General features: G+C 38.7%; 1 protein-coding gene across 4 annotated transcripts in view; it reads left to right on the forward strand.

The window, feature by feature from the left end:
* The window catches only part of PTPRO (protein tyrosine phosphatase receptor type O), a 131271-nt gene that overhangs the window by 98495 nt on the left and 19431 nt on the right, over positions 1-13345 (forward strand). For 3 of the 4 annotated variants that reach the window (XM_040563116.1, XM_040563128.1, XM_040563095.1), the window contains 5 exons: positions 2913-3052; positions 5772-5904; positions 7226-7346; positions 8850-8918; positions 12609-12692. In XM_040563116.1, coding sequence (XP_040419050.1) covers positions 2913-3052; positions 5772-5904; positions 7226-7346; positions 8850-8918; positions 12609-12692 — 547 coding nt within the window. The remainder of the gene's footprint in view (positions 1-2912; positions 3053-5771; positions 5905-7225; positions 7347-8849; positions 8919-12608; positions 12693-13345) is intronic. The other variant, XM_040563106.1, reaches the window with a different exon arrangement.

A 13345-nucleotide genomic window follows, 5' to 3' on the forward strand; every position in this document is an offset into this window, starting at 1 on the left:
ATCCCCCCACTACCATTATCCAGATATTTTTATGAGGAGTATTTCAAAATATCAGCTAGCTTTATCTTTCAGACAGGTCCATAAATGCCATTTATTACTAATGTTGCACACCCTGGAGCCTAGCTGTGTATTCCTTTATTTATTTATTTTATTTATGAACAGGGAAAACAGCAACTAGCAAGTTCAGGCAGACTCTTATTGAACTGTTATGGTTATTTTGCTCTTGCTATTTCATTAACAACAAGAAGGTGGAAAGAACTCAGTTTTGATAAATCACTTCTAGACTTCTGTGTGTGTGGTTTTTGTTTTTTTCCCCCCTTTATCCTTTTTACATTTTGAATAGACAATAGCAAGGATATTTTACCAGAGGTTTTCTTTCTCTCTGTTTCTGAGGGAGAGCAATGAGAGTTGTAATTAGCAGTAGTGGGAACTGATTCTAAGTGATAGACGACTCAGCATTTGGCAGTCACTTAAGCACTCCTGCCAAATGTTCTTCCCTCCATGATGTTTGCTTCATTCTGGCAACTTTCCACCTGAAGAAAAATCAAGCCATTTGCTGGAGGCAGAAGGAGGATTTGCTTGGGATGATGTCCAAATGTAAAGCTCATGTTTTAATTGAGACCATTTTTACCTGGAGTGGGGGATGGAATGTATTTCTGAATCCAGGAGCAGATATATGGGTGTAGTTATAGGAGAGGGATACTTTCTTATGTCCTTCTGGAACAATATCTACACTGCAGTCCTCATGATACAGAAGTAGCCACATGAGTGTGGCTCAGTCCCTACCCTGCTCTTCTCAACTCTTTTGCTATTGCCAATATAATCTTGGCAGCTTCCAACCTTAGAACACTGATCTGATTATTTGAGGAGCAGATACTCTCCAAAATATCTATAACCACTTCAGCAAGTCCTGTGCCAGGTTTTTTTGTTGTTGTTTTGTTTTGTTTTGTTTTTTGGTAGAAAATCTTCTTTGGTAGAAAATCAGGCTCCTGTGACAGCACCACATGGAATAAGAATAACAAATTATTAGTGAAGGGAAGAGATAAGAGTGAAATGTTGTTGTACATAGTGTGTCAGGATCCTGGAATTGGGTCATTGTTGGAGACTGACAACTTTCATCAAACAGCAGTAGATTAGTAAATCTCATAGCCCTAGAGAAGAGCTTGGAAATGTGAATCCTAAACTTTGTACTCTCTGATGGCAAACCATAGGAGCCCGGCATGCCTGAGTCTTGAAGATTGACAGTAGTTATTGTGTGAAGTCGTCGGGATGAAACACACACACACACACACACACACACACACACACAAAAAAAAAAAAAAAAAAAAAAAAAAAAGATGCCTGAGCTGCAGGCTTCTCCGTTCCTCAAGCTTTCCTCTCCCGCTTTCCCGTGCTCTCAGTACCCTGCCGCGATCCCGGCAGGCGATGCAGTGGGGGGCGTCCTCCACTGGAGGTCAGTGTGGCCTCTGCTGCCAGAGCCTCCGTGGTGCTGGGGGACAAAAAAGAGGGCCCTCGAGGAGGGCTTCTATCCCCAGAGCCTTTCCAGGACTTCATGTCTTAAGTAGAGTTTTTCCTTTATGACATTTTATCTTTTTCCTCCCCGTGCTGTTCTTTTTCCACCCGTTTCTAAAGCAGCCTTCATTTTTTAGTCACTTTGTTCCTCCCTGCTGCCCATGCTGGAGGATAAGTGTAGTAAAGCCTAAAGAATGGCAAAATGAGGCCTTGGATACACAGCAGATGGCTGAGGAAATAATAGCTTCAGTGGGCAGTGTTTGCAGTGCACTTCTGTGCTCTTGTACATTTCATCAGGGAATGTAGTGATAGGAACAAGGGGTAATGCTTTTAAAATAACAGAGGGTAGATTTAGGTTAAATATTAGGAAGAAATGCTTCACTTGGAGGCTGGTGAGGCACTGGAACAAGTTGCCCAGAGAAGTTGTGGATGTCCAATCCCTGGAAGTGTTCAAGGCCAGGCTGGATGGGGTCTTAGCAAACCTGATCAAGTGGGAGGTGTCCCTGCCGGTGGCAGGGGTGGGGTGGAACTTGGTGGTCTTTAAGGTGGTCTTTCCAACCCAAACCATTCAATGATTCTATGATTACCATGCCACCCAGCAGTTTACAATCTTCAGTCTGTTGTGCTGGGGATGGCGATAGCCCTCCTTTCACACAGATCATCTCCTTGCCACATAGAAAACCCAATCCCTTGTATATGTTTGCCTATTGCCAGGTCACACTCCACAACAGCAATTAACAGCAATAAATACCAAAGCAATAAATTAAAGACCTCTGAAATCTGAGCCTGTGCATTCAGTGAGAAGAGAAAACTTATTCTGCAGCTAACTGAAAAAAGTGCAGATCCAATGGCCCTTAAATATTAACCTGGAAATAAGATTTAAAAAAAAAAAAAAAAAGACTACAAGATGTTTTTAAACTGCCAAATGACTATTTCCTCTCCTACAACTAAGTGAACCTAGACAGAGTTCACTTGTGGGAGGCTGTTTCATTATCATCTCCTGGTTCAGGCCTTGCAATGTAAAACTTTCTTAGGCCAAGTGTGTTGCTAACAGGTGGACAGCTGTCTTCTCAAAAAGTTTCTGTTAACATTTTCCTATTAATAGAATATGCTGATTGTTCTCAAGCAAAGACTCGGCGCAAAAGGGAAGTGAAGTAATTATCCAACTGTCCAAATAGAGAACAGTTTAAATAGAGAAGAAAAACACTTCATCGTCTTCCCATTTTACATTGGTCACTTATCATCGTGTGAGGCAGGGGTTTATGCTGGCAGACTATCTGAAAGAAACAAAAGATAGAAGGGCAGCAGGCATTGCATTTATTTTTGTTTGATGCTGCTTCTTCTTGGTGGTATAGAGACTTAGAGATAAGCTTAATAAAAGGAATTTTTCCCTTAACTAGAACCAGCCCCTCCAAAATCACTTTTTGCTGTCAACAAGACTCAGACCTCCGTGACTCTGCTGTGGGTGGAAGAAGGAGTGGCTGATTTCTTTGAAGTCTACTGCCAGCAGGCTGGATCTGTTCAGGAAACAAAAGTCCAGGTATGTGAGCACCTCTTTGCTTTTTGCTCTTCATTTCTGAAAGCGTGACTGGACCTTGCATCTTTCAGGTTTATTGTCTGCTGCTTAGCGTCCGTCTTATAAAGCCCAATGAAATTTTATGGTCAGTCCACAGGTTTGGTCTTTCAACCAGATGTGGTAAGGTGGTCAACAATTAAACTCTTCAGAGCTGAGCTACTAAAGCATTCCAAATGCTAAATTTGTGGGTTCTTTTGCAATATTAAGATTGGCTTCTGTCTTGCTGATGAGATTACTGCTGGTTCAACAAAATCTATGTGCATCCAAGACATCCAGCAGAGTCTCAATCTTTGGTTAGTCATGAGATGAACTCTAATATACTCTGCAAAACATAAGAGGACACAAAATTAAGGGAACATCAATAGGCAGGAAGGAGAAAATGGTCAGATAACTTGATTAGCAATGGGAAAAATACACATTTAAATACCATGGGTCTGAGGTCTTTTATGCAGTATCTAGTTATTTCTGGTTTACTTTTCCTTGGTATTGAGGCCAGTTAAGTGAAGTTCAGTAGGACCTTAACTGCTATTCAGATTTCCTTTATGTTGCAAGCATTGCAAATGTTGCAAATATTGCTGCTTCTTGGGTGTTTTGTCTTCTAGGGTATTTCCTTCTAGGCTCACATTCTCTGCTTTACAAATGAACCTCTTTTTCCTCTGACCATTAAGGTACCTGTGCTCTGAGGTCACGTAAACATTGATAAAGTTGTTCTGTGAAAAGGAGTAGCAGTAGTAGTTTTGATTTGTTGCACGTCAATGTTGTGCAACATTTGAGGATTACTTTGTGGTTTAGCTGATGGCCTGGTGAATCACTGTGATTACATGCCATGAAACATCATTCTCTCATTTGGGTTCACACGAAATGGGGAAAAAGTGAAAAATACCCACTCAGGCCAGTGATTATTCTGAAAGAGCCACACATGCTTTTTAACCCAATAGAAGACCAGTCTGTGAATTATTTAATATTTTATTTATATCAAGAAAGGTACTGACTAAAAGAGAAAATATTTAAATGCACTTTAATCTTTTGGATAGTTTGGATTCCACATCTAGATTCCTGCTTTTTCATTGTGAACAAAGAAAGATCAGGAAGTCATTACATACTTAGCAGAGATTCAAAATAACGATGTGATTGGGCAAGGGAGGTACCACAGGATTTGCAGCTTTATTGCTGAACAGTTATGTTTTAAGAACATGAGGAAAAGACTGCTCCATTTGGCAGGAACTTCAGTGGGTTTCTTATTTGTTGACGTGAACATCTGGCAGTGAAGGGGAAATGCACAGAGATTATCAGCTCACTTATCATTAGATTCATCACTCTCTTTTCTGCCTCAATGTAAAAGGGGGAAGGGCTCCTTTTAGAACCTTAAAAAATTGGTGTTTTCTCATTAGACTGATGAAAAATCTTTATTTATGATTTTCCATGCTAATTACATGAATATTTTTGTACCTTTCCTCTATTTTTAAATCAGCAAAATGAAAAGCATCAGCTTTTCACGTTTGAACATCTTTTGGTTGATTAATTTAAATTTTTTCCAGAGGGGAAAATAGAAAAAAAAAAAGTCATATCAAGACCAATTTCCAAACTATGTTCCTTCCCTTCAGCTCAGGGAATAAAGCTCTCCTCCCTTACACTCATGTACGTATCATCTGTGTAATATAACTCAGAATTGCACTGCAACAGGAAGCCTTGCTAGTCTAGAAGGAGCCCATGGCTGACAACAGGACACTGAAAAAATCCAGTGCTCAGGGCTTACTGCAGTATCTTGCACTCTGTATCTGGAGTGAGTTCATTTGTGAAACTTCTCCTTGTTGCCTTTCTAAACCACTGGCTCAGCATCCCTGTTGTTGCATCTGCAACCCACCCCTGGCCCTGCTGGAGAGTACAGAAAAGCTTTTGAGGACCATAAGGACATGTATCTTTAAATCGATGCATGTGTGGTATTTGTTTTGTTTTGCCAGATCAGTATTTATAAAACCATGGATGTAGTAATTAAAACATTATATAAAGATATTATGTAAAGAATTTCTGCTGGCTCAAAAAACAAGTGTGGAATATCTGATCATGGTTATTACCCAAAGGCTTTTCTCTAATTTTTTTTTTTTTTTTTTTTTTTTTTTTTTTTTTTTTTTTTTTTGGTTTGGCCACTCAGAAGGCTCACAGCTCTGCTCTTCGCACCCAGAGGAACAGCCTCTGACACAGATGTGACCTGTTTATACAAGGGTGTAGAGATTGTGACTACCTTAGCTGCACTTTGAATAAAAATAACTATTTTCCTCCTAATGTGTTTTAGTAACCAGAGCTCATGAGCTTCCTGCTGACCCTAGGAGAACTGCTGACCTCTGGGGATGTCCTGGGGGATGCAGCACCTGACCCCACCACACGTGTAACTGACCAACCCCCTACGAGGCACCCTTCTGCCCTCCCCAAGGGGCTCTGGGGCTCCCTGGGGTGCTCTGGGGTGTTCCCACTGCTGTTTTCACCCCTGTTTCTCTCCCCTCTTCTGCCAGATTACCTGCCTATTTTCAAGGCCCCAGTTACCTTGTCTAGGTTTTGAATCTCTGCCTTTTTCACCAAACCTAACTTTACCAGGTCAAATAAGTGGGTGGAGAGGGGAGCAGTGATTGTGCTCTTGCATTTATGAGAGAGACAAACTACTGTGTATTTTTCCGCATGTCTGTAGGAACCTGTCACTGTCTCTTCACACGTAGTGACCATTTCCAGCCTTACCCCTGCCACCTCTTACAACTGCAGTGTGACCACCTTCAGCCACAATAGCCCCAGTGTCCCCACTTTCATTGCGGTTTCTACCATGGGTAAGCAGCACTTTTCTGCTTTCTTCTTCTTCCTTCAGCGGCAACATCTGTTTCTCCTTGCTTTCTAAAGCTGCTCTCAGTAATGCTGGCACCACTGATTGTGTCATGGAAGGACTGCCAGATGTGGATGGGGAAGCAACTTCAAAAAGTTTTTATTAAAAAAACTGTTTGGGGTTTGACTTGCAAAGTTACAAACTAGTGGCTCAGTTCTCCACTGGATTTTAGAAGTTAGGGACCTGGTTTGTGGTTTTGAGGCTGAACATCAAGGTACTGCCTGATGACATTTATGGAGAAAAATGTCTCCTCAGCCAAGCCCAAATGAAATGAGGAAAATCATATTGATGAGCTGCTAGGGAGAAAAATCACTTCCTGCTTTCAGTGAGGAATTGGAGACGGTGAGAGAGAAGGAGAAGGGAGAATAGGTTATCCTGAGCAGTCAAACCCTGAAGAGATAGCTCCTGATGCAGGCTTCCTGGGCATATAATGAAGTCTAGCTCAGTGAAGAAAGAAAATCAGTGTTAAACTGCCCTGAGCACTGGACTTTTCTTTAGTCTCCCATTCAGAATGATCAGTGTCATCCCTGCTTAGTTAGGGAGTCACATAGCTTTAGTCACTGGGTCCTATACATCATACACTACTCCATCTCCATGATTTGTAGTCTAAAAAATGGTTCTTTAGGCAACCGCTGATGTAAAGTTATTCTGAGCAAGTAAAGCAGGCAGGTTTTCTTCTTATGTAATGAGCAGAATAGGGTATCTGGTCTCATGCTAGTACAACTGTATTGAACAAAAATAAATCAAGGTTTTGTTATTGAGAGTTGATTCAAGATCTTAATTAAAACAGAATATACTGTTAAAATTTATTTGCCAATGTCATTCAATTAATTTCAACCCAGTATATTAATGAAGCCTTGGCCTTTGGATCTGAGAAGATATTGATTATTACTGAAGAACATCTTCAGAATTGAAATGTGCTTTGGAGACATAGATGATGAAGAATATATGTATTTTGTATTTCCTTCTGCCTTTTATCTTGTGTTAAGAATGTCAGTTAAAAGGAATATATACATATCTATATATATATGTATCAGGACATGCCAAAGTTTAACAAAATGCCACAGTGAAGTCATTTCCTCACAGAAATTTAGTAAGATCAATAACTAGTCAAAACCTCCATTTATCTATAGTGGTAGATTTTTCTCTTTGGAAAACTCCAGGCTGAACAGTACATAAAAATAACACTATCAACATACAGGGGTAGAGGTGGGGAACTGTTAGCTCTTCTGACCTGAATAACCAAGAGCTCTTGTTTGTATGTACAGTCACCGAGATGAATCCCAACATAGTGGTAATCTCTGTATTAGCCATCCTAAGTATCCTTCTGATTGGACTGCTGCTGGTGACTCTTGTTGTACTCAGGAGAAAACATCTACAAATGGCCAGGTAAGACCAGATTGATGTTAATTCCAAAACATTCAGACAACAACAAACACATTATGACATTAGTTGCAGCTTGTGTGCATGGGTGATGTTCGAGATGCTTGTGAATAGGATACCTTCAAAAAAGCAGTCTCGCTGCTCATTAGGAGTATCAAGTCTTCTCCTATTTTCACTTTGGACCTTAGCTATGAGCCTCAACCTTTGTCTTATTATGAGCTTTGCTGGATTGGGTAAATGAGAAGTGCAGTCATCTATTACAAAGGTTTGTGTCAAGAACCTAAAGGGTGATTCAGGTCTGAGGCAACTAGGCATGGGCAGGACATGAAGATGCTTTGCAAATCTTTCATATGGCTCGGAACAGATTTTCTGTGTCAACAGATAAGATGGTTAGTTAATCAGGCCCAGGATGCTGTATTTCAGGTGCCATGTAAGGCCTAAGCCCTGTCAACCTGGGAGAACTGTGGAGGATTCTCCAGACTCTCTGTATTTGTTTTGCCTCCCGGGTCTGGGAGGGTCCTGAAGTCTTCATTCTTTTTTTTATCTATGTAGTAGAGTTTATATTAATTTACTCTGCTGTATAGAGAAAGAAAATGGTTTCATGTAAAAAGCTTTTGTGAATAATCTTGGACTTGGCTACCTAGCAGAGTACATTTTGTGTGTTGTATCTTGGCTATATATTCCATGTTACAGATGACCACATAACAAAGATTTTTCAGGCCATATCTTTCAGTGGACAGTATGTGTTTTGTTCCTTTTACATGTGACTTGCTCTGGGAAAATCCTGGCTAAATTAATTTTCTTTCCTATTGAATTACTGCACAGGCAGCCCAAAGATTTTTTCCCGTTTGTCACTGCTTCTAGTCAAAGAAGATAAAAAACCCAGGAGGAAATTAAAAGTAAATCCAATGAGAGGCTGCGAGCAACTGTTGGTTTAAATCAAGGAAACAAAAATAGTCAAGTCAGTTTATCATTTGTAGCAGAAAATAATGAATTTGTGATAAATTTGCTGGAATATTACTCAGGAAATTCAATATTTTTCATATTTATTATGTGAACTCAAAGTTACCACATCTCTGTCAAATGGAGACAATTATACATCTTCTCTTTATAGAAGGTGGGACCGTAAATATTTAGTGTAGAAAAGTAAATCCTTAGCAAGTGTCCTTAAGCCAGCAAGTAGTGGTAGTGCCAGACTATAGAAAGCCCAAATATGAACAGAAGATGTGGTTTATTTCAGCTCTTTATTACCAATCTTTTCCTTTTTTTTCAGCCTTTTTAAGGATTATTAAAGACCCTGGTCTTGGGTGGTTTGAACATTTACTGGGTTTGGAGGACTATATTAAGGGATTTCAGTTGTGTTTATGACACATAATCTCAGACCTAGTCACAAATGTGAGTGCTCAGCACTTCCCAGAAACTTCTGGAATTCTCTCTTAAATCAAAATCATTGCAAGCATTGAAAATCCAAAAATGGTAACTTTATACCCAATTGTCTTCCTGAAACAGGGAGTGTGGGGCTGGAACCTTTGTCAACTTTGCGTCTTTAGAGAGAGATGGAAAGCTTCCATATAATTGGTGAGTGTTTTAAAGCAAAGCTTTTAATTATATTTTTCCCTACCTCTGCTTTTTGGCAAATACGATATTTAAATCTTAAAATCTTATTTGTATGTGATCGTTGTCCTGTTTAAGATAAAACCACTATTCGTGTTATTTTATTACTTTATTTGTTGAATGATGACTCAAGACTGTATACTGTCACCTGGTATTTTTAGTAGGGAATGATGTATACATGTCAACTAAGTTGCATACATGTGATTTTGGAGCATACATACATATATATATATATATATATATATATATATTACTTTTACTGAGACACATAATTCCTAAAATAACACAAGTGTAGAAACTTGATCTATAAGTCCATCAGCACTTCCACAGAAATATACTTACACCAAGGAATAAGCTTTCCTGTAGATGATCAATTAGCAGCTGTCTTCATGCAATACCACTAGTTAATTTTTCCTTGGATTGCAAGACAAGGGCAAACCAACTCAAACATTTACTGTAAATTTTTGTTCAGTACAGTTGAAATGACTGGAAGAAAAACTTATTCTTCCTAGTCTAGAAAATCACCTGAAAGAGCTGCAGGCACTGACTATGGACTCCAAACCATCACTGACACTATCAGCTGAAGAGAAGTATTTGAATGTAGTCTTAGAATTAGCTTTTATAGAAGCAAAAAGTATCTAAAACCTACCTCACTGCTACCAGCATGGTCATTCACATCCCTATTTTGATTATCAAATGGGTGTTTACTGTTTCGTTATTAACAATCTCTTCAAAAAGATCCATGACTTTCAAGGCAAGTCCAAACACAGATATTTAAAAATATACTGTCAGCCCCCTGAAGCCTCATTCCAGTATATAGGAAGAAGAAAATATGAGCCTTGTGTTTACACCCATGGTCAGCTTTGTTGATAGCTAAGTTGGAAAGAGGAGTTAGTGTGCTGGGAATTGGTTCCATGATCTCATGGGACACAGCCTGCCAGCAAGGAGGACAGGACTAAATGGATTGACACAACACCACAACAAGTCTTTTGCTAATAAACGTGTAAACTGAACTAACAAGCCCAGCAAATCCTGTCAATACCTCTCTGTGCTGCTAATTAACTGGTTATTAAACAAGCTTGCTTGGTTTAGCTTTAATAGCAGCAGCTGTATGCAGCAGAAACTAATCTCTCTTTCAGCTTCTCATTCTTGGACTATATAAATGGCAACAAAGGCAGAAGATCAAACACTCATGTTAATTAAATATCCAAGCCTGAATCAAATGATTAAAGTAGCAACAAATGTTATTAAAACCATAAAAAGCTTTTTCATGGGAAGAGGAATTAATTAATAGGTATGGATGTGTAAGTGAAGTTTCTCGTTGCTTGATTTAGTATATGTGCATGTGTGTGTGTATATATATGTATATATACATAAATTATGTTATAAAAATATAGATTTTGGAAAATATTCTGCTTAATATCTCTACAAATGTTTGATATTTGAAGTCAGTGTGCCCTAAACTTATATTCCTGACTTCTCTGAGAGTTAGTAAAGATACCGTGTTCTGTGTGCCTCTGTTGTCTAATCTCAACTCCAGATTCACTGTCCATCCAGGCAGCCAAATGGGAACCATGGCCCCAAAGACAGGTACAATGATTAAGAAACCCATTTTGCTTGGTGTCATTCTGGGGTCCTAGTAAGGGTGCTTGGGTGTATCACTGATTCCTAAGGAAATTTCAACTCAGCAGACTTTTCAGGACTTTGCTAATCTCTGCATCTCTCTCTTTTAATTAAATAAAATTCAAAATTCAGTACATCTGAGCAGTGGGTGAAAGACTGTATAATTCCAGAAAAACAAAGTTGTATTTATTGGGCAGTTATGTATTTTTCATACATTGAACAAAATCAATTATTTTTTGATGTTGGCAGTTCCTAAATCTACATTGTGAATGATATTAGCAGGTCTGCAAGCATACTAGCTTGTGATATGGTAAAGTGTAGAAACTGCTTATGATGATTTGACAATGAAAGAAGACACAAACTTTATTAATTTCTTCTGCCTCTGCAGACAAAAGGAAGTAAACACTCTGGAAAACCTCATTTGGGGTATCCCAAAGAAAAGATGACTGTTTTGGCAGCATCGTCCCTTGTTTCTCTTAAGACTAATGAAAACGTCTCTGTGGTGCTAAAGATCTGCTTAGGGAAGGCCAAGTTTTATCCTCAGTCTAGTCCCATGGAAAACCTAATGGCAGATAGGCCCTAAAGCCCTGATCCTATAACTGCTATGGTAGATGATTATCTAGAAAGCTGAATTGCTCTTCTGTCTTCACTGGTGTTGTTCCCAAAGCACAGAGAAGTAATCCACATCACTGGTAATGTGACTGGTTTTGTTGGCCATTTTTATGGGGAGAGTGGCTCTCCTGCAGAGGAGCTGGCAGAGGCGGAGCTCCCTTGCCAAGCTTTATGTAGGACTCTTGCTTCTGGCCAACCCACACTGCAGTCCCTACCAATGTCTGGGGAAGTTATCTAGCATAAGCTGCACCACCCATTTTCTCCTTAGCAATAAAACCCATTAAAACGTATCTTGGAGTTTTCACTGTGTGGGCAGTTTTCCATCGCTGGTTGGAAGATTGATATTAGAGGTTATTACAGTTTATATGACTTGCTTTTCAGGGAAAACAGAGTATACACCTACATCATAATAGCCAGGAGTATTGAGGAAAGAAAAAAAAAAAAAAGGAAATTTCACTTTGTGGTTCTCTAGAACAGTTGTGGAAGGATGGTATTACCTTTGGGACAGCAGACTTCCTGATGAGGAAAAAAAAAAAATAGAGGGGAGTGTATTTGGCCAGAAGGCTTATTACTGTGGCATTTTTTGTTGAAGTTTAATAAGTTTTTCATATCTGCAAGGTGCTTATATCCCCCTCAAGCACTAGGAAGAACAGGCCTTATTGTGTTCCCTGAATTAATTTGGTAAACAGGTTGCAAATACAGAAGTTTGGTACTACTTTGTATTCAAATTTCCTTTAGCCACAATGAAACCTGTGGTGAGTAGTTATTCATAGGAACCATGGCTAGAGGAAGTTCAGGTGATATTTTGGTGAAAACCTAGAAAAGAATGTAAAGTACAGATAGGACTCTGCAAAATGTTGTGTGGATGTTTTCAGAAATCTGACTCAATGGAGAGTATTAGGAGATATTGGAATGATCTGCATTTAACTCTGATACAGGCGTTCCTACTGGTATCCACGAGATCACTTGCAGGATCAAATGTAGTAGATTATCATAGTCATATGTGGTAAAAACAAGCTATATCTGTCCTGCAATAGCTCAAAACATCAAAAAATAGATTTAGCACCACTTAAGTGGTGCTAAACCTGTGGATAAAACTCACGATCACTTTACTCTCTGAAAATCTGCCAGTTTATCAATTAATGCTGATTTAGAATAACAGACCTGAGTCAATACCACAAAACACATTTATTCTGATCGTATAGAATTTTGTGTTGGATGGCTGAAAATCCTACATTAGGGTATCAGGTTGAGGAGTAAAAATTCTATGGATGCTAATAATATTCTTATGAAGTAAGAAGAAGCCTTTATGGATTTAGCAGATTTTTAAAATAGAATTTGCTGATCTCCTGACTTCTGTTTGTCTTACTAACTCCTCACTTTTTCATCTTTATGTATGTTATTTATTAATGCTCACAGGCGTAGAAGTGTATTTGCTTTCCTAACTCTGCTACCCTCATGCCTTTGGACTGATTATCTTTTGGCATTTTATATTAATCCTTGGTAAGTGATTTACTTGTTTTTCCATATGCAATATGTAAACAATGTTAATTTCTATTACATGAAAGATGTGTGATTCTTTTGTTTTCAAATGGTCAAAGCTCTTGAAGTAATGTTTTTCTTGTACTATAACATGGATTGGAGAGGATGTGGGTATCAAAGTACTTGCTACCCTGCTTTATATATTTCATATCAGTTTATGCTCCAACCCATTTTGATATTAAAAAGCTAATTTTATGGTGATAATCATACTCATTTCATTGCTGTCTCTTTGCAGTTTTCGCCATTTCATTATAAATCCTGGCATCTTCTGTCTGAGTTATTCATCTGTTCATTGCCTGGCATTGCCTTCTGCTGCTGCTGCTTTTCACATACTAAAATTTCTTGATATTGGCCCACTTCTCTGTTGTGTGATGTCAAATGCCTTTGTTTTTAAAGGTGTAGTTTTGCTCTACTGACATCAATAAAAGTTTTGCTTTTGGAGACAACAATTCACTGAGGGTCTGTACAAACTAGCATTCCCCAAGTGTAAAAATTTTGTCACTGTGTGCATGTCTGTGTGTGTGTATTTAATAGTTTTGTCTATAAATAGTTTATAACACCTTAGTAAATTATTGATATATATATATATATATATATATATATATATTTAATAC

Source organism: Cygnus olor, chromosome 1 (assembly GCF_009769625.2).
Source record: "Cygnus olor isolate bCygOlo1 chromosome 1, bCygOlo1.pri.v2, whole genome shotgun sequence".
Lineage (NCBI taxonomy): Eukaryota > Metazoa > Chordata > Aves > Anseriformes > Anatidae > Cygnus > Cygnus olor.